At 34.5% G+C, this 23,107-nt stretch overlaps 1 protein-coding gene across 3 annotated transcripts in view; it reads right to left on the bottom strand.

Annotated features, from left to right (window-relative positions):
* The window catches only part of Fam172a (family with sequence similarity 172 member A), a 487,402-nt gene that overhangs the window by 143,194 nt on the left and 321,101 nt on the right, over positions 1-23,107 (bottom strand). For all 3 annotated transcript variants that reach the window (XM_047555170.1, XM_047555171.1, XM_047555169.1), the window contains 2 exons: positions 22,392-22,508; positions 15,145-15,229 (listed from right to left, as the gene is read on the bottom strand). In XM_047555170.1, the coding sequence (XP_047411126.1) occupies positions 15,145-15,229; positions 22,392-22,508 (202 nt within the window). The remainder of the gene's footprint in view (positions 1-15,144; positions 15,230-22,391; positions 22,509-23,107) is intronic.

Here is a 23,107-nt window from a genome sequence, read left to right on the forward strand (position 1 = left end):
CTGATCTCAAATTATATTACAGAGCTACTATAACAAAAACAGCATCGTATTGACATCAAATAGACATGAAAGTCAGTGGGATAGAATAGAAGACACAGAGGCAAAGCCACACAGATGCAATCATATGATATTCAATAAAGGTGCCAAAAACACAAGTTGGAGATGAGATAGCCTTTTTAACAAATGGCACTGGGAAAACTGTATATCCATATGTAGAAGAATAAAACTAGACCCCTATATTTCACCCTGAACAAAAGTCCACTCAAAATGAATCGAAAATCTAAGAATTAGACCAGAAACTTTGCAACCACTATAAGAAAACATAGGCTCAACATTCCAATACATTGGCACAGGCACTAACTTCCTTCACAGGACTCCAAAGGTCAAGAAATAAAACCAAGAATCATTAAGTGGGACAACATCTAATTAAAAAGTATCTGCACAGCAAAGGAAACAAGAACATGTTGAGAGAGCATATAGAACAGGAGATCTTTGCCAACTACTCCTCTGACAGGGGATTAATTTCCAGAATATATGAAGAATTCAAAAAACTTGAACTGAAAGGTTTTCAAGATGGCAGAATAGAGGAGGTCACTTCCTGGCTGCTCTGTGGAGTGAAACCAGGAAAGCAGACAGGCAACTTCTCAGCAAGGTGGGTGAACAAAAAAAAGCAGGGTATTTTAGTGGAATTTGAAACTGGATATTCAAAGAAGATCAGGGACTCAGGAGGTTAGAAATCCCCAGCAGCACAGCCACTGCCAGTCAGACCAGCAGTACCAGTCAGAGTGGTCCCTCCATGAGCATAGTGGAGGTATAAGGGAATTAAAGGAACCCACATTTTGGGGAGGCCTGAGGCATGTCTGGGTACTGTGTTTAGAGATCAAGAACATTGCCCGGCAAACCTGAAAGACATGCTGCACAATATTGATGTGTAGGGAAAGAAGCAGCCATCTCTCCAGTCAGCTAGTGGAGGACAAAGGAAGGAACCATTTGCAGTCCACAGTAAGAGAGCCAATTCCTAGCAAACCTGAATTTGGCCCAAAGTACAGGCCCAGTAAACACACACTGCATGACATAAAAGTGTGCTTAAGTGACCAGGAAAAAATCAAACATGGGGAGAGGTTTACACAGGGGACAACTGGTTGTGGAAACCCATCGGCCTCTACCTTCTCCCTCCAATCTGATTGCTTGCAGGACTGGCTGGGAGAGATGCATCTACCCGGCAAATCAGAAGAGTCTGGGCAAGAGAGACTGGAGACTGAACCTGAGATCAGAAAACATGGGGTCTAAAAGTGACGTAGGAGACTAAGAATTGGGTCCCCCACCACACGAGTGGAACCCAGGGGAGATCCTGCATGGACCAACAAGTACTGGGTCCTGGAGGTGCACAGATTTAAAATCTCCAGACCAACTGGTATTCAGTGAAGAGCCTGGAGCTCATCTAAGCCTAAACCCTGCCTCTAGGAATTCCACCTAAGGGATTACCTCTCACTCCAGCACTCCAGAGGGTGGAGCACCACTCTCCAGAAAACCCCACCTAAAACTGCTGAGAAGAGAAGCTGAGACTCTTCTGAACTTCAACAGAAAGAATTCTTGGGCTGGGGATATAGCTCAGTTGGTAGAGTGCTTGCCTTGCAAGCACAAGGCCCTGGGTTCAATCCCTAGCACCGCAAAAAAAAAAAAAAAAAGAAAAAAGAATTCTTTAACTTTCCATTAAGATCTTTTTCTTTTTTATTCCTTTTCTCTCTTTAATTGTGAACTTACTTAATGGTACATGGACATGTATACACATTAATATTTGTTTTTTTCCCCCTCACTTCTAGCATTTTCTAATCCAATTATTTTTCATGAATTGGATTTTTGTGAACTAGGATGTTTGATTAGTATATTTTAGTTTTGTTTTATATTCTTTTACCTTTATTTTTAGATTTTTAAAATTTTTACTTTATATATTTTTTTTCTCTTACTTGTTTCCCTTGATTCTTTCTTCTGCTAATAGCTAATCTCTATTGTTTTCTCTTTCACTGTTCCTTTAATTTGTTAACTCTGCTTCTTTCCTCCTCCCTCATAATCATCACATCCTTATATCACTTCTGTTCTCTCCTTTTCAACCTGTCCAATTGTAAACTCTTTTGCAAACGTACTGTTTTTATTGTAGGCAATAACTGATTATATCATTTCTGTTTATTGTGATAATCAACAATGTAGATGTCATAGTGGGAACTATTTGGTTTAATGTTGTATATTGTTTGCATTGAATATCACCATTGTTTGTCTCCCCCTAAATAGTGAGATAGTGGAAACTTTCAGGGACACTATAATTCCACAGGGTAGAAACTCTACTGCCTCAGATCCATACTGTTAGATGGGTAGACAACACAAACAACATGAAAAAAAATCACACTGAGCAAAACAAGATACTCCATTAACAGAATCCATAGATACCACAGTGGAAGAAATGCCAGAGATGGAGTTTTGAACGTACATAGTTAAACTTACCTGTGAAGTAAAGGGCAGCATAAGAAATGATATCAGAGAGAAAATACGGGAAAGGAAAGATTACTTCAATAAGAGGGCAGAGATTCTGGAAAAAAAAAAAAAAAAACAAGCAGAAATCCTTGAATGAAGGAAACAATAAACCAAATTAAAAATTCAATAGAAAGCATCTCCAACAGACTAGACCACTTAGAAGACACAACCTCGGGCAATGAAGACAAAATATATAATCTTGAAAGCCTGAACTACAGAACATTCTCAACAAAATATTCCATGAAAACAAAATGAAAAGAAGAAGACCAATAAAGGGAGGAACTACACTAAAGAACTAGTCAATCAAAGGAGAAACTAATTCAAATTAAAAACTATATATAAACCCAAATGACCAGGAACACAAATCATATCTCAATAATAGCCTTGAACACTAATGGCCTAAACTCACCAATCAAAAGACACAGACTGGCAGATTGGATTAAAAAACAAGACCCAACAATACACTGTCTCCAAGAAACTTACCTCATAGCTGAAAAAATCCACAGACTTAGGGTGAAAGGATGGGAAAAAAACATATCATTCACATGGATTGTGTAAACAAGCAGAGTTTTCTATCCTCATATCAGATAAAGTGGACTTTAGGCCAAAGTTAATCAGAAGGGACAAAGAAGGGCATTTCATACTGCTTAAGGGAATTATACATCAACAAGACATAACAATCATAAATATTTATGCCCCAAACATTGGAGCATCTATGCACTTCAAACAAATCCTTCTTAATTTCAAGAGTCAAATAGACCACAATACAATAATACTGGGTAACTTCAATATGCCTCTGTCATTACTGGATAGATCGTTCAAACAAAAACTAAATAAAGAAACTATAGAAGTAAAAAATAAAATTGATAATTTAGATTTAGCAGACACATATAGACTATCATCCATCAATGACTGAACATACTTTTTTCTCAGCAGCACATGGATCCTTCTCTAATATAGACCATTTTATGTAAGCTATTACATATGTTGGCATACAATTGTAAAATTACCTTAATACATTTTTTTGCATCTATAGGGTTATTTTGATAGTTCCCTTTCCACTGATATTAATTTTTGAGTTCTTGCTTTTATCTTGATTAGACTTGTTTGATTTTTATCAAATTTCAGCTGTATTATTTCTTCTCTATTTCATATATTTATACTCCTACTCATTTTTCCTATGCTACTACATAACTTGAAAATAATTTGTTAATCTAGCTTTTTTCTGATACAAGTACTTTAAGTTATAAATGTTCACCTGAGTACTGTTTCATCCCAGAGATCCTCATATTTTAAGCTTTCATTATCACTTAGTTCAAAGCATTTTTTTTTTTTTTTACTTTTCTTGTGTGTTCTTACTTGACCTCTGAGATATTTATAAGTTTGCCATTTAATTTTAAAATAGTTGACATGTAGGGGTGGGGTTCTATATATGTTAAGGTGACTGATTTCTAATGTAATAAATCATGTAGGAAATAGTGCATGAGCTCAAAATTTTAAAAAAGTAATGGAAATACTTTTTATATTGACTGTATTGGTTATATACATGTCAAAACTGATCAAATTATATACTTCAAATATGTGCATTTTATCATACTTCAATTTTACCTCCATACAGCTATGGGAAAAAATAAATTTCAACTCAGCACATATATATGTATTGATAAAGCATAGAATAGAAAAACTACCAAGTATACAATGTATATATTTCAACAATATACAACTGTAGCTATTTATTTCATATTCAATAAATAGTTGTTAAATATTAAGAAAAAGAATTAAAAAACCTAACACCAAAAAACCTTCAATCAATAAATGGGCAAAAGAACTAAACAAACATTTCACAAAAGAAGAAATACAAATAGTCAGCAAAGATGAAAAAATTTTCAACATCTCTAGCAATCAGGGAAATGCAAATCAAAACTACATTGAGATTTAATTTCATTTCACTTAAAATGGCAATCATCAAGAATAAAAAAAATAAATTCTGTTGAGGATGTGGGGGGAAATGTATACTCATATATTGTTGGTAAAACTGAAAATTAGTCCAACCACTTGAGAAAGCAGTATGGAGTTTCCTCAAATGACTAGGAATGAAACCACCATATGACCCAGTTATCCCATTCCCTGGTATTTATCCTAAAGAAGTAAAATCAGCATACTGTAGTGATACAGGCACATCAATGTTTATAGCAATACAATTCACAATGACCAAGTAATGGAACCAGCCCAGTTGCCCATCAACAAATGAATGGATAAAGAAAATGTGGTACACACAGACAATGGAGTGTTACTCAGTCATAAAGAAGAATGAAATTATGTCATTTGCCAGTAAATGGATGAAACTGGAGAACAGTATGCTAACTAAAATAAACCAGACTCAGAAAGTCTAAATGGTCAAATATTTTCTCTCATATGCAGAAGTGAGAGTGAAATGAGGGGGGAAAAAAAAGAGAAAGGCTGGGGGATCCCATGAAAACAGAAGAGAGATTTATGGAGGAAAGGAAGGGGACTGAAAGAAAGGGAGGAGAGATGGGGAAAGGGAGGAAATGCGGAATGAAATTGACCAAATTTATAATTATAATGTACTAATAAAAATATTTTAAAAGTAAAAGTAAAAATCTGAATTTTTTACATTATTTTTAAAAAACTTCTGAAATGTTAGCTAATAACAAAAGAATCTTCAGTCTCATATTGTTATTAGAAAATTTTAATTGAGTCTCCTTAAAAAAATCTCATTATAGAGATCAGAGAAAGTTTTGCTACAGAAAGCTTTTAAAAATGATATACATGTTTCTTGTTCAATTTTTCAAATCACATGTATAGTGTTTTGTGAATTAAGAAATTATGCAACACAACTGAATTCTGTGAAGGATTATGCCATGTGGTTATTCAAAACATCTATAAACTAGATGGTATATAATTTCTTCATGTTTGCACAACATATTGAATAGCTGGAGTGAAATATGTATGACTGAAGGAGATATTAGCAGACATTAAGGGCTGACATATCAGTACAAAGTCTCAAAGAATATTCATTTATCAAATATCAGTTAAATCAATTTTTACATCTATAAACTTAAACCACTAATCAAACTCTCAAAATTGATTATAAAATAGAACTATTCTCCTTTAGAAACAGACTGTATTTTAAGGATTAAGATGAAACAAAAACTTTAAAAATTATACTCCTACTTTTAACATGCTGCTAATCAACTCAGCACATTTTGAGATTTTTAGAAATAGAAAATATTTGCATTATCTATAATCTATAGTGCTTAATGTTCACTTTAAATTTTGATGTTCATGCCAAAGAATATTCATTTTAGATATTTTGAGTCACCTCTAGAAAGCAATGCTGTTTCTGTAAAAGAGGTATATTTTGGGAGTATTTTTACTAGCAGATTTATCACTGGTGACTTGCTGTCAGTCTGTCTGTGACAAGAGAAAGCAGACAGACAGCGTGCATACCAGAGTAGAGGGGGAATATGTACACAGGAGCAGATAGACTATGGGCTTTAAGGGAGGCATGTGGTCCACAAAGAGAAGTGAAAGGCAAGTGGAACCAGGCAAACCTTACACAGGTCAGGTAGGGGAAGAGACACATATGGGCTAGGGAAGACGTGATTCCTTGTGCTGGCAGGACCAAAGAACTCTAAGTGGAGGAGACCAGAAGCCAGGGCTGACTTACTTTTTGGATAATTATAGACACAGCATTAAAAGCCATGAGCCATTGGCATCGGAGCATTAAAAGTAAAAACTTTTCCATATTAACTCATAATTCATTTTCAGTACAAACACAAATTCATATTATTGCATTATTTATCCAAAAACATTTAAAAATAATTATTTTTTTTGTCTTTAAAGAGAAGAGTTAGCTCAGTAAAAGGAGAGTTGCCACCTTTACTGCCAAATTCTTCGAAGAATTTTTCACAAATTGGTTCATAAAGCTGTAAAAAACATGGTGGCTATTTTTAATTTTTTTAAAAAGTGTGATTTCTGGAGTGAGACTACTTATATTCACTGTGGTTACTGGGAAACTGAAAAAGCCAAAATCAGAGGATAATATTGAAGCTGATTAAATATATATAGTCAGGGCAAATGTCTGTGATTAATGTAGAGGAAGCTCTAATAATTTAGATGGGTTATCTTAAATGATTCTGTAATCAATTATTTCACCCAAGTTCCTTATTCCAGCTATTTATAATGGGTGATTCACTGAAAACACAGAAGTTCTGGTGGTCAACTTTTAGAACACTCATCCCTTACATTAAGTAATAATTATAAGGTGGCACGGAACAATGGATAAAGAGACTGATAAATAAAAGCTACAAGGCCGATTCTACAGTCATGAACAAAAACTGCCTGGAAAGTGCTATTTAGTTAATGAAAACATCACTTAGCAGATTAGAATATGTCTTTTGAATAGAGAGAGGAATGCTACAATTCTTAGCAGTACATGCAGGAAAATTGGTACTGCATCATATATGCTTTGAATCTTAAAATCTGTTTACAAGGCAAAGTATAGATTTTCAATTACCTAATTAATTTGAACTATATCTAAAAACATATCAGAGAACTCAACTTGTCTACACATTCTGAATGACACCACATTTTAGAGGCAATTACTGTTGATTTTTCATTACTATCTTTATAAGACAGTGATTATTCAACAACGAAGAAGAGATATAACTCCATAGTGTCATTTCAACAAGAGGTATTTTCAGCAATAAACTGAGTGAATATATGCTAAATATTCAATAGGTTCAGTTAGTGTAAACAGTCTGAACTACTCACTCAAAATTAGGGTTACCAAATGTGTGTACAACTCAAATTCACCAGTAATTGCTAACATTCCACTTCATGAGCTGGTGAGAAAATGTGACATTCAGGTACATGTTATCAATGGCCCAGTTCTACATCCAAACAAAGAAAGGTCCATCTAAATACAGTAATTTTTCAAATTTAATTTCTTAACTAGTAAGACATCTGTTTATTATGTTTGGCTTCTTTTTCCTTTTCCTTCCCCTGGCTTTACATTATACTATTATCTAATTTTGAGGTGTTCAGAATTATATAAATCTTCTAGGAAGGCTGAAATAATAGAGAAAAGCCTGTTGAAACCATGGAAGGGCAAGGAACAATATGACTAATAAAAATTCTTGGAGTAAATATGCTAAAAGACATTAGGCATCTATCAGGACAATGATGTTTCAGTGAACCTAGGGTTCAAGTTTTTTCTTATCAGCAGGTAGAAAATGATGCCATAAGGTAGAACTTTGCGTCCTGTGTACTTGGTACGATGTGGTCACAGACATGTCAAGATCCTCACCCTTCAGGTGAGACAGGAGGGCTTAGGGTAGCAAAGTTGTCTACTTACATCTGAATGTTAAGTGATCTTGTCTGCAAGTCCAGAGTGCTGTATAATTTTATACTTTCCTTTATGTGCATAGAAATAGTGGAATAACTTAATAATTTGTTGGTAACCACGCATTATGGTTGCCATGAACCAGAGAACTGGTAAAATGAGTCTGAGGAGAAAGAAGGTCATGTTTACAAGGATCCAGAACAAAAGACTGCTGGGAGAGAATTTGGGTGCTGATTTCAAAGCTGAATAAGTACCCTAAAGCCTAGGTAAAGAATATCTGAGTAGGCAAATACTGTCTTTATCAGTGGGAGGTATAGTAGATTAGGAACAGAAGGAAGCTCTAGGAATGCTTAGGAAGCTCTCTGGTCACCAACCTAAAAGTTTGTATTCTGTCCTCCACACAACACACTTCAGTTTCTCTTTCCCTGTTTTGTATTTTCTTCTACCACGATCACTAGTACATACTTTACTTATTTATTTTGATCTTTGTCTGTCTTCCCCATAAGAATGCAAGCTCCATGTGGCCCTTTATTTGCTGAAATTCTCTGTTGTGTTCCTGGTAGCCAGAGCAATGTTTGGTACATGGTGTATGCCTGCTGAACCCAGAGAGGCATTCTGGGAGTACTTGAAGGGGACTGAAAGTATACCAGTCTCAGCAGTAGCACTTAACCCAAATGTAGCCTCAGGTAGAACCAATCTGGAAAAGATGTTCAGTTAGTCATGTGAAAGCCAAAGCAAGTTGCATCCATACTTGTAGGAAATCAGAGATATCAACACTCTCTATCCTTGCCAGTTTTCAAACATTTATATTTTCCTTTCCTTTTTTCCCTTGGGGAAAACCTCCTCATAAATAGTCAAAGATTATATTAGCTCTTTTTGGGAAGCAGCACATTACATGAGATCATTTCTAATTTAATCTTTACGGCTACCCCAATGTCTCTTTCAGTTTTATTGTTTCCAGATTTCTATGTCTTATGAACATTTTTTTCATTCAAATATTCCTTTTCTTTTTGAATTCTCCACCATATTTTCTATTCTTCTGAGGCTCTAGTTTCTGCATAATATTTTGTGACCCTTATCAATGTCACAGGGAACACAGAAAAACATAAATGAAACTATTTGTTATTTTTAAGTAGAATTAGAGACAAGAAAATGGAAGGGAGAATAACTACAAATTCACACCTACAGGATTAAAATAATAATAATAGTCCAAAAATTAGAGCCCTGAATTCTAAAATGCCCATGAATATATAATACTGCATTACATTTTTATAGTATCTGGCTCATCTGGAGAAATACTGAAAAGATCTTTCCAGAAACTGTAGAAATTGCCTACATAGCATTTCTGCAAATAAGTGAGACAGATATTTGCTATTGCCATTTTATAGCAAATAATAAACAAAAATATAGAGTATAAAATAAAAGAAGATTCTATTATGTCATTTCTTTATTCTACAAATGACAGTGTGCTTAACTGGCTGATTTTACTAGTAAGTTTAAAAAAAAAGTGGGGAACCAGTTACTTATCATAGTTTCAAATCTCTCAAATATCCCATTCACTTTATGGTACAATAATGGAAAAGTCTAACTTCACTCTAAGTTTAAGGTCCAACATTGTCAACAATGAAGTAGGGAGTTGTAGAGTACTACAGTTGCTTTCAAATAGTAAATAAAAAATAAAAATGAAAAGATAAATGAAAAATCACTGTACTGAAAAAAATGGTGATATTTTGAGTTTTAAAAATTTAAATTTTATTGTGCCTTTTTAAAATTTATAGGTACATAGGTAAGTACAGTTCATAAATTGAAGTTGTTATGAGCAATACATTTTTTTTTATAAAGGGAAACAGATGTAGTTATAAAGGAAAAATATACAATATTAAATTAGTATGTATTTTCTTAGTCAATCTCACTGCTATCACTTGAAACTTTCCGTCAAAAGGTGAAATATAACTTAAGAAAAAAAAACTTCATAATTTAGAAAGCTCAAAGGAAAAAAAAAAGGATTGCATTAAATTGAATTTACAGCCTAAGTATCCATTACGAATTTGTGGTCATTACATACATTGAAAACTTCCAATTATATTGATACTTTAAATTATAGGTTATAGGATTATTGATCAGAGAATTTGGGTGTTTCAAAGGTACTAAAACAATATTTGGTTATTTCCATTTGAACTTCTTGTCATCACCTCAATCCATCAACTCAGTCAAACAGGTGACCATCTTCTGCCTTTAAGTGATTTCCCTTCCAGCTCCTCTACTTCTGGTAATGATATTTTCAATGTCCCAGTTACTATACTGGAGCTTAATGTTGCCTCTTCCCTTTCCACATCCAATCTCTTTATCACGTATCTGTTCACCACCCCTCTGCATTATCATTGCCACACTCGAACACATGCTTCAAATATATCCTTGCACTGTCATCACAGTTTGCTGAGTCTACTATCTGGGACTTCTTATTCTTTTCTTTATGTGCTTACTAAATGCTCCCTGCTCAACATTTTAAAGGACTCTTTGAGGGAAATCCCTGATTTTAGTTGAAAAAAATTCTGTTTTTGTAAATAAGTGTGGATAGTGTTGGGGGTGCTGGCCCTAACTTTTTTCTTATTTGATGCAATCCATTGATGGCAGCTTTAACATCAACAGGCACCCACTAGCAAAAGGGTCAAAAAATAATTTTTTCTTAGTTAATTTCTAGAGAAAAAGAGAGTCATGATGAGCTCTTATTCATTGCTGTCTTCAGCTGCCAGAACAGTGCCTTGAACATAGTGAGTATTCAATAAATATTTGAGAACTAAATGGATATGTCCTAGGGTATGTATATGAAATCTTCTGATTTAGGTCAATAAGGAAATGAACCAGATACTATAAAAATGTAATGCAGTATTATACATTCATGGGCATTTTAGGACGCACAACAAATTTTCTGTCCTAAGAAAAAAACTGATCAGAGAAGAGCTAAATATTAAGATGACTTAGTATAAATCAAGTGAGTATGATAAAGATGAAAAGTAATATTTCTGATAAATTGTACAGCAAAGTTCGGTCAGGTAGTGGGGAGCAAAGGTAGAAATAAACTGTCTCCAATGAGCATTTTATTGTTTCTTTGGAAAGAGTTGCTGTGAAACCCTAAGATATTAGAGCTAAGATGAGCCTTACAAGGCTGTAGTCTCAAAAAAGGGTTAAGATGGTTTCTACTTAGGCTGGAGTGACCACCACAATTCAAGTTTAACCCTGATGTGATAATTATCTACTGCTGTGGGACAAATCACCTCCAAACTTGGCAGTTTAAAACAATGAAACATTTATCATTGCATGGTTGTTGTGGGTCAGAAATTGAACACAGTTTGGCTGGATGGCTCAGGCTCTGGCTCTGGTTCAGGGTCTCTTACCAGGCTACAATCAAGGTGTTGGCTGAGGTTAAAGCCATCTCAAGATTCAACTAGGGGAGAATCCTTTTCCAAGGTCACTCAGTGGCTGTTGGCAGACCTTAACCCCTCACTGGCTCTGGGCCAGTGATACCAGTTCCTTAGCATGTAGGCTTCTCCACAGAGCAGCTTATGACATGACAGCTGGTTTCCATCAGAGTGAGCAGGCAAAAGACAAGAGAGGGCCTAAGATCTGCCAACATTCACTGATCTTACCATGTTCCCCTTTATCCTCAAGCAGCAGGCTTGATACAACAGTGGAATGAATTTTGGAAGACTGTTATGATGCCTGCTAGGTGGCAACACCTTGTAGATCTGGAGTAGTGTCTTCTAGGATATGGAATTCACTGTAAATCAGCATTTAATTGCAGTTTATTTACCCTTGATCTGGGGATGAAGGGATAAAAGTGGACTGTTTTTTCTTCCTATTATCCTTATGATTCACTAGGAAAACTGCTGTTTCCCATGGTCATGACTTAAGGCTCTCCTGGTCTAAAGGGCTTGGCTTCACAGGGAGAAATGTTTCTTTCCACTGGGAGATGAAATAATGATTTCATAGAAATGTAAGCCAAAATTACCATCTTGTCATTTTGTGCTCCTTATGTGGAATCAACAGAAGTAGAGAGTGTTGCTATACAAGGTGGATAATGGAAATGAGAATTTCCAAAGGAAAACTGAGTGTCCACTGCACAGTAGGGGTAAGGAAGAATATGTATGCAATGCAGAAAGTGCTCTGGTGTGTCTATTAGTACTTCCTCCAATTACAGTCAATAGGATACTACAATAACCTAACTGAGACTAATGGCCCTGATTCTTCAAAAAGGAAGTTATGGGTCATTTTTCCAGGCAAGAAATCTTAATCAGCTAAGATATCTGCTAAGAGCAATGGGAATATTGAATGGGTAGTTGAAGAAGGCAATGATAAATATCGGATACAACTACATGATCAGTTACAAAAAATGAAGAGTATAACAATTTCTTCTTTATTTTGACATGAATATGTGTAAGCAAACTATTTTAGTTTTTGTCTCCTTTTTTATTTTCTTAAATTTATTTGTTCTTTTTACTTATACATGACAGCAGAATCCATTTTGATATAATTATACAAGCATGGAATATATCTTATTCTAGTTAGGAACCATTCTTTTGGATGCACATGATGGTGAGATTCACTGTGTTGTTTTCATATACATACATGGGAATATTATGTCAGATTCATTCCACTGTCTTTCTTTTATTCCTTTATCATCTAAAATGAATTGATAATAATTTTATCATTCAATATTTAAATTATAGGATACCAAAGGTGAGAAGAATGCTATAAGGCAAGAAAAATAAAAGGACTTTGTACTTACTTCAGGGAAAAGGGTAGGTATGTTTTCAGTTTTCCATGGGGTAGCTATATCATGTTAAATGCAAGCATGATTTTATTAAAATTTATTTCACTGGATATTAAGTATGTCTTAAGGAGATATATTTGAGTGCCAAATTGGCATGGGGGGCGGACTGTGGTAGATTTTTAATGTGTGTATTTGGTTAGGTTGAACTACATTTTTCAGAATTATTTTTCCTATTTGTTTCTGGTTTGGACGGTACACGAGGGAATTTTTTCCATTTGGTGGGAAATTTGGAGGCTTAATGTGAGGCAGCAGCCATTTCTAGCACACACATTGTCACTTATCTGCTGGCTCATCTTGTGGTGTGATGCAATAGCTAGGATGGCATCTGCTCCACCTTTCTCTGGGTTCTCCCCTTCAGCATCTCTGACTTCTGGTACAGATATGTGTGCGTTTAGCTCCATATGACAAAGGGTACAGACTTCTACAGAATACCCATGCCACTAAAAACAGAGGCAATAAGAATTGAGATGGACTGAAGACCGTCTCTGTCTTCATAGATTCCAGCTCTTGTTTATGGGTTCTAGCTCATTCTTGCTCTCTGCCACTTTATATCTAGCTTCCCTCACAAGGTATCTGCTTTGTGGATTCAAGTTCCAGCATCAAATGTAAAGTCAACATACTTATTGAGACTGTTAGGCTCCAGTCTAATATTAATAACAAATATTTTCCTGTATACTGAAATAAAGCAGTCTGTCTTCATTATTTGTAGATTCTATATTTATAAATTCACCTATTCTCTAAAATTTATTTGTAACCCCCAAATCAACATGGCAGTTTTTTAGTCATTCACAGACACACATTAAAAAAAAAAATTGAGTCACTCTTCTTAGCTAAGGTTGAACAAGGTCATACTCTGCCTTCTTGTTTCAGCTTTCATACTTTCCCAGATGATCTAGTGCCATGTTTTTCATATTTTTGTGATTTCTCTGTTTCCAGTGGCCCCCAAATATAGTGCTGAGGTGCTATCTAGTGTTCATAAGTACAAGAAGGCCATGATGTTGGAGAAAATATGTGTGTTAGATCAGCTTTGTTTAGAAATGAGTTAGTACTGCTGCCCATAAGGTCAATGTTAATGACTAAACAGTATATATTAAATGAGTTGTCTTCAAACAGAAACATACATAAAACAAATTTATATATTGACTGGTTGACAAAAATGTGACCAGAGGCTCACACAAACATAACACTATACATTCCTTAAGAGTAATGATCCAGTATTTGCTAATTTGGTGTTCTCAGTGACTTCACAGAATATAATCACCACGAATAATGAAAATACATTGTATAATATATGTATACAAACAAATACATATATTATGTATATAAACATATTCATGTGTATGTGTGTTTCTGTGTGTGTGTGTGTTGAGGTGTATAAATCTCCTAGATGCTGCTTCTACAAATGAACACTGAGAAACCTATAAAATTTAGCTATAGTGATAATGAAGCTTACCTGAAGTTTATTTATTAATGGTAGTGGTATTTGGTTATGATGATAGTTCATTAAAAATAATTTGACTTATTTTCCAAATTATTTCCTCCCAATATGTAAACATGTTTGCAATTCTAAGAAACTTAGTGATTAACTATCGCCTACAATTGTTACATGGAGTAGTTTGTACACTGAATATCTGCTTATTCTGCTTATTCTCCAGTATTCATGGCCAGAGCAAGACCATTTCTGTTATTAGTCACAACCAGATGCCACTGATCACTTTGTGTTATCATACAAATTGGGAGCCGTGAAAGCCAAAATAAGAAAGCAGTGACAATGCCACTCTCTTTCCTTACTCAGAGACTCTTTATACATTTTTCCAAATGCTTCCTGAGGTGTTCACCTCTTCACCTCTTTCCTTTCACTAGGCAGGCCAGTTTTGCTTTTATTCTCTGTGAACATCTTCAGATCTATTCCAGTCCTTGCTTCATGTACTGCTGTTTCTTTTGCCTAGGATGCCATCTTGCTTGTGATCCCACAATCTAAATCCTATCTAACACACAGGTCCAGCTAAAATCTTAGCATGAAAAAACTTTTTTTCTAAAGACTCTAGGCCATACAATAGTCTTGACTGCCTGACTTATCATGGGGCTGGTGCTCAATCAGAGACAAATATTCTGTGAAAAATTCTATGAACCAGTCTGTCTTTTAGGCATTGTCTATCCAAGCTTCAACAGTGACTTTCTAGTACTCTTAAACTGTTTACCTATTCATCTTACTCAAAGTTTGATAAGCATTTTAAGCTTCTTAAGAAATTCTGATAGTGGATTAGACTGATGTCGTGTATTACCAGTAATTTTCTCAATTATCCTAGGTAGCACAACATAACTTAATTCACAAAAAGGATTCTACAACTCATTGGCATGTTTTTAACCTTTTTAAAAAAGAGACAAACCCATATATATTTAATCAAACACTTACCTGCCGAGACTCGGGGACAGTCAGGTAGCATGGACTCCACTGATGTGTCTAATGGTTCTGAGCTAGAGACCCAATTACAACAGTTCTGCAATGTAACAGAGATAATGTGGTTGAAACACAATTGAAACCATGACCAACTATTCAGTTGAAAGAGATAAATTTGTCCTATAAAACCAATAACTGGAAGTATATTCAATTTATTTTCCATATACTTAAAATCTTTTTCTCATGTAAATAATTTTTCATGACAATAATGACTGGAAAAATATATATTTTACATTTCAGCAAATCATCTGTGCTGATATTAAGATGTGTAATATTCTGTGAACTCTTATGCACTATATTTCTAAGAAAAGATTAGATGGCAAGAAATAAATGAATAAAGGGATTATAATTAAGGGAAATTTAAAAAGATATCCTTTAAGAATTTTTAGAGTGAAATGACTCTTAATTCGATATGTGAAAGAATATCTAATTTCTAAACTATACTCTTTGTGGAATACTAGAAGAAGTGAATTTTGCATATACTCCATAAGGTCTGGCCCATATAAATGTACTCTCTTTTAATTTTTACTTTGACTTGATGAAGGCTGTATCAAAATAATCATAAAGAAATTCCTCTGGTGAACTGCAGCTGTGTGTCTGAGGACACAAACTTTTCAATATTAAAGATCAGTCTCTAAGGTGATGATGATTTGCAACTCAGACAAACAAAATAAAAATACATTTTAAATATGCATTTGAATTCTGTCTTAAAAGATATGATTAAAATCATATGGCTTTAGAAAATTTCTCAGTGTGTGCATGCACGTGTGAGTGTGCGTGCGCGTAGACACACACACACACACACACACACACACTTAATTTCCAGACAGATTTTATTTTAAAAGAAATCATCCCATCAATCATGTTGGAAAAATCAGTGATTGCTATTCTGGTAAACAAGCATGTATTGTGTATTTATAGATGCTTGCTACCCTGGTTGTGCACCATGGAATCTGTCCTCACTATGGAAAGATTCTTGACTGGTAGATCAAGTGTCTTATTGTATTTCCTTAATTCATTCTGTCTGGAAGAAGATGTCAGCTGTGTTGCAGTGAGGAGAGAATTTCAAAGGCCCCAGTCCCCACCAATAAAGGCCGAGGAATGGCTTTTGAATAGATTTGTCAAGGCAACCCTACTGTTCTGGGACCAGAGAGAGCAGGAATAATATAAAGGAATGGTTGCTTGTATGAGATTAGAAAGTGAAGTTCACAAAGCATGGCAGATTTTTGTAAGAAACAGTGGATCAATGAAACTATTGAACTGTGCAGGGAAAAAAACATGAAAACAAACACAACATCTAGTAATGTCTTAAATGCTTTCTCTCATATTTAAAATGGATAAAATATTAGTATTTTCATGTATTACAAAAGCTTGCCAGTTTAAAATGGATACATACTCTACAACGTGCACTCCTAATCTTAATTAGCAGCTGAATGCAAAATTATACAATGTAAGAGAGTAGACATTATAAAAGAAATAGGGTTTTAGAAGATATTTCATACATTTGAAATAAGTAAAATTAATATTACCATTGATAGAATACCACATCAGAGAATTCTAGATAATACAGAAGATTAGCACACAATTAGCCAGCTTTTATATACAATGTGACACTTGCTTGTAAGAAATAAGTATTCTCCAAAGCAGTGTCAAGATATGTAAATGGATGAGTTGTTTTATCATTCATCACAGCCCCTAATAAATTCAAAAATCATGACTTCTATAGGCACTAAAAATAGGCTCCCAATGATACAGGGAGATAGCTTCAATGAAGAATGACTTTCTCTTTCTCTCTCTTTTTCTTAAACAATTCAGTCTTTTCAATGACAGCAATTAGCACTACCAATAGACAGGCAGCGATTAGGTATATATTTTAATTATTATTCATCCAACTAGTACCTCCAAATCTGATGAAAGTTGGCTATTACCCAGGTAATATGTCAGTCTTTTAATACCACTCACCTACAGTTCACATACGTATATATGTTTTACAGGATTTTCTAGTATTAATAAAAGTGATAGTACATTATAATACATAGGAGAGTAATCATTTTTTAACTTCTTGTTGACTTTTTAAAGTTGAACAAAATGAACTTGTCCAAGTTCTACAGATCATCTTTAACTCAAACACTCACTCAAAATATATGTTCATGTTTTATGATTCAGAAATTTCAGTTTTTATCTAGGCATATGTTTTAGTCTTTGATCACTCATAAAAATCAGACAGAAGTTAAGCACCCTATAGCCAAAGTGAATATGCCCTAAAGTTCTGTGGAATGACAAAGTACCTGTGTAGAACTGTAAAGGTTTGAAACTGTAAATTTGAAGAGGGTGTATATGTATGTGGCATTTTTACCTTACTGAAAACATTATATAGAAAATAAGGCAAAACAAGATAAAAATGTTTGCTATGTGATAGAGTATAATAAAATTAAAAAAACATAAAATTGGAAAATACACGTAAAGAAAGATAGCCATTACATGAATTCAATCTGTCTGAAATTCCTTTTTATCATACCTAACTCCCTGTGCTGAGATGTTTCTATAGTTAAAAACTAAGTATCTTTCACTATTTTTTAATGCTTATCTATTGTTCTTATCAATGTCCCAGTTTGTCCTATATCCCAGTTCTTTAGCTGAAATCAACACTACCGAAGTATCCCAGGTGGCAACACAGCCCACTAAGAAAGCTCTACATAAATTCAAAATTTACTGGTATATGTTAGCAGACTTTGAGATCTTTTTCTCTGATGCCCTGAATAGGCAACAAGGCATGTTAGACTAGAAACACCAATAGTTTCATGCTTGAGTCTCAGATGCAGTGCCCCCACAACATGAAGAAGCATAAAGAAAGAAGCTCTTGGCCAGAGCCAGCAGATTAGAATGCATCACATAACAAGTGTTTCTCTGGGTCTGAAGGAAAGAAAACAGACAATGTCATGAATGTTATTAAGTGTTTTCAATTGTATTTTTTTTAAGATAAAAGATTTATTTTGAAATTATGACCCTACAAATTTTTGTCATTGTAAATTTTCTTTTTTGTATAATCCAAAAGTATCTACTGATATAGAATAGCAATGCCCAAAGACATAGGAGCTGAGCAACTCACTTTGACTTGAACCAAGAGTTTACAGTATTTCAAAGTAGACATGAAATGAAAAGTTTTATAGGAATGCTAGGATCTGCTATATTTAAAGAGAAAAGTAGGTAGTAGCTATTCCTGTATAAGGTATTTATTTTTGCATCTGTCTGAAATGTAAATAACCAATGATGGAAAGGGTGATTTTTAATATGGAAGGCTCTGGGTCTTCAGACAAGTACAACAGTGATTCACCAGGTTGTGTTTCTAGGACCTATAATCAGAGCTGAAAGGTGACAGGAAGGGTTCACAAATGTTCCATAGGACTGTACATCTGGTTTGGCTGGACACTTTCAGAGGCCACTCAGTTCTGACAGTACTGGAGCTTGAGGTAAGAAGTGCCTCTTAGGAACTGCCTTCACTTACTTTTTAGCTCTACCCATGAGACTGGCCTAAGCATCTATGCTTGGTCTTTTAGTTGGAAGAAGTTTTACTTGGAGCAATTATTAAAAGTAGTCCTCTTTGATATTTTTCCTTTAAAGGGAACTATTATTATTATTGTTATTATATTTTCAGTGCTGGTAATCAAACCCAGGGCCTTGCATGTGCTAAGCAGATGCTCTACCACGAAGCTACCCCAGCCCAGGAATTATTATTTAAAAATTGTACAAGTAATACAAAATATATTTTTTAATCTTTGTGTTATATGCTAAATTGATAGGTTTAAAACAAATAACAGTTTTTTATAATAAACAAATGCTTACCATTGATAACTTTATCACATTAAACATGCTTGCAAAGCAAAATCAATTTTACTAATTTTAGTATGATAGAAATGACTAGGCAATTTACACCATTGTTCTACTTGTAAAATTTAAAGCAGTGTTTGATGCAATAATGAAGCCAGTCATCAGGAGGAAAAAGCACTAAGACTTCCTTTACAACCAGACTGTTAGTTTGCCCTACGGTACCTTCTCCCAAAACAGGACAACAGCCCTTCCTATTTACTTATAATTTACTTATAATTCAGGCTTGTTTGCTCTTCATAATTTTGAGGTGTCTTATAGTGAGGAAAGGGACTGAAAATGAGAAAAAGGGAATGGAGTTTCATTCTAAGTGTTGGAAAACACTGAGCTTTTGTCTTGCCAAATCACAATGAAATCTTCTGTACTACCCCCGGTCACACACACAGGTAGATTAGACAAGGACATCTGTCACTTCCTTTGGTTGTCATTTTGGAAGAGCTCTCAGCAGGGATAATTTCAAAACTCAACCAAGAATGATCAAATAACTTTAATCTCTGAGATATTATAGTGTTTGCTATAATAATATATCTCATCTCTTTATGTACTGTCATTTGCTTTTCAGGGTTTTTATTTTTGATCATCACCTTTAATTCCTGTAATAGTTCATGAAGCAGACAGAATAGGAATTATTATCTCTAATTCACAATTATGAACAGGCCCAAAAGATGGAGTGGCTTGTCTAAGATTATAAGTCTTAGTAAAGTAGCTGGTACATGCTAGAACCTTAAGTATTGATTTACCTAGTGAGTGATTCAGCCAGAATCATTAAAACTGCTTTCGTAACTGCTGGTTACAAATTTTTCCAACATGTCGCCCCCGTTCCCTTTTGTAAGATATTTTTAATATATAAATAATCATAAAATAAAAGAATAAAGCTCTTGCTTTGTTCTATATTATTTGGGAGTAGTAGGTAGTAACAATGAAAGCCATAATTTACTAAACATCTTTGAAGGGTCAACAACTGTGCTTTTCTTTACCCTAAGTTATTTTATAGTCATGTTCACCAGGAAAATATTAAATTTTGATAAAGCCAAATCTCAAAAAGATTAAACAACTTGCCCAAGACTACATAGCTAGGTAAATGCTTGAATTGGGGTCTGCAGTTTGGCAAATTAGAATACAAAACTCTTCATTCTGCTCCCATAAGGCATAATTGAGGGAACTCAAAGAGCTATCCAAGTAGGGCATTTATAAAAGCTTATCAATTTTATAAAAGTTATGTTTGTACAGAAACTAATGGCCCTTGATTAAATTAAGATGATTTCAACTATTGCCTTTTTAGTGAGTTGAAAAATGCAGAGTAATATATTCTGAGTTTTGAAGGGAATACCTATTCTAGACTTAGAAATATAAAAAGTAAATCTAAATTTTTTTTATATTTGTCACCTAGATTAATGAGCTTTTATGAAGAATTTACATTTAAAAAATCTGAATAAGGATTTCTAGTTTGGACCAAGTACCAAATTCCATATTGGTTACGCATGGGGAAATAAGTTACTAAAAGTACATTTATTAACCTTACTACTTATATAATGCTGCAAGTTGTCAATGTGTCCATTTGGACAAATAAACAGCATAAAAATTCATGAAATTTCCTCTTGAAAAAGTTTAGATATGGCCAGGCTCATTGGTGCATGTCTGTAATCCCAGTGACTTCAGAGGCTGAGACAGTAGCTGCAAGTTTGAGGTCAGACTGGGCAATTTAGTGAGACTCTGTCTCAGAATAAAAAATAAAAAGCTCTAGGGATGTACTCAGTGTAAAGTACCACTGTGGGTGCAGTTTCCAGTACCTGCCCTGCCTCAAAAAAAGTTTAGATCCTTAGGAAAGGCAATTAAGAACGTAGCTACACTGTGAAAAGAGAAATAAGCAAAGTGATGTGGTCATAAAGCATCTGTGTGTTAGAACTGATTTAACCCCCACCCTCTTTATATGCTTATAGCATTATAAGGACTGGAAAAAATAATTTGGACTTCTGTGTGATAAAAGTACTTTTTTAAATGGAGAATAACAACAATGATAGCAGACTGGTGATATTAAAAACATCATTATGGGATTATATAGTATATGTAATATATACTTCTATCTACTCAAAATTTTTTTGTACATTAACTCTCTGGTTCTTACAGTGGACTAAGAAGCCTGGCAGAATTTTTTTTTTTTAAATATATTTTAGTTGTCAATGGATCTTTTATCTTATTTATTTATTTATACGTGGTGCTGAGGATTGAATCCAGGGCCTCACACATGCCAGGTAAGCACTCTACCACTGAGTCACAACCCCAGCCCCAAGCCTGGTAGAATTTACCCAACACACATTCCTATAGTGAAAGGCCAGCTAAAGAGAGTCTCAGGTATTCTATAAACAAGACCCCAGAGGATTAGGGCGTGGCTCAGTAGAAGAGCACATTCCTAGCATGTGCCAGACCCTGGGTTCAATTCCCAGCACCTCAAAAACCCCAAATAAACAAAAATACCCTGAGAAAAATCTAGGAAGGTTAATCAGCTCATTCATATACATGTAAGTAAATTATCTGACTAAACAATTGCTATAGCTAATAATTAATTATGATTATTATTGATTTATTGTGAGGTAGCTGATGTCAACTGCTTATATCAGAAAGGTAAATATAAATAAAAGAAGAAAAAAATTCAGCTGGATATCTGAAAAAGGATAAAAGAAATAATGGGTTGAATGTTTTGGGAAAAAAACAAAAAACAAAAAAAAAACAGATCAAGCTCTATGAGGCCTTGTTAGTTTTCAGATTCACCAGCCCTTAGGAAGTATGAAAAGATGTTTTCTTAGCCAGAGGCTGGACAATGGCCAAGGCCTGGGTTACTTTCTCCTTGCTCAAGGGTTTGGTATAATACTATTTTCAGCTTTTTACTTCTTCTTCCCCTACTGGTAGTAGTAAGCCAATCAATTCAAGAGAGGTACATTCTTACCATCTTTCAATAAGAAAAGGACAAGAATGAGTGTACACTAAGCTTCTTTCTTGTCATTAAGAGGCACCAATGCTAAATAGTTGGTGGAAAAATTAAACATCTGGGAATAAGAATCTCCTCATACTACATCAGTCTTTAGGCAAAATTCTGATACATATTGCATGCATACACAATACTTTATGGAAACCCAAAGGGTGGGGAGGTGCTTTCAAAAGTGATTTGTTCTTCTGAAGGGTTTTCTATTGTTATTTTAACTGCATCCAGTTTTTTCTATTTCCTCTCAATGTATGGGAGTGGAAGGTGATAAAAGTTGGTGGGGGTTTAAGACATAGACTCAGCCATTCGTTGCAGCATTGAACAAATCAAGACTCACCTCTCTCATCCATTCCCGGATCGTTTTGCCAGCTTCTTGATGCCATACATTGTGAACAGAGTCTGTCAATGCCACAGCAGTTACCTTACTTTTTACATCTGCTTCTCGTTGAATCATCTGTTTTTAAAAAAGAAAAACAAAATATTGGCTATAATTTTTCCCTACTGAATAGAACCTGCTTAGTCATAGATACTAATATTATATTTACAATGAAAAACCCATATGCATCTCTGGCTCAAAGTTACTCTTTTCTGCACTGAACACATACACTATTCTTGTCCATAGATGTGAAAAGACCTAATATTTTCTTTTAAAAAGATAATACCACTTAAGTCTTAGAATGATGCAGCTCTATTATGTTCCATGTGGTTTGACAATTTGAAGGATTAAAGGGATCACAAGGGAATCCCTGAGGGGTTCTTTTACAAATTTCTTCCACTACTTCCTATTTCATTACTTTGGGGAAGTTAGCACCTGGGGTTCACTGTTAGCTATTTAGGACTAACTTCTACTAATTTTCAGTAGATGGCACATCAGTAAAGAAAGATATCTTGCTTTAACTTCAATTGAACTAGCATATTCTTCACCATGGCCTTGTAATTCTTGGTGTTTTAAATGCCTGCAGAAATTCTCTGTTTTTATTTTTTCTTCAAAATCTTAGCAACATTATCTTTCTTCCTAATATTATCACTTTATTTTGGCAAACTATTATACTT

The sequence above is a fragment of the Sciurus carolinensis genome, chromosome 6 (genome assembly GCF_902686445.1).
Source record: "Sciurus carolinensis chromosome 6, mSciCar1.2, whole genome shotgun sequence".
NCBI classification, from domain to species: Eukaryota; Metazoa; Chordata; class Mammalia; order Rodentia; family Sciuridae; genus Sciurus; species Sciurus carolinensis.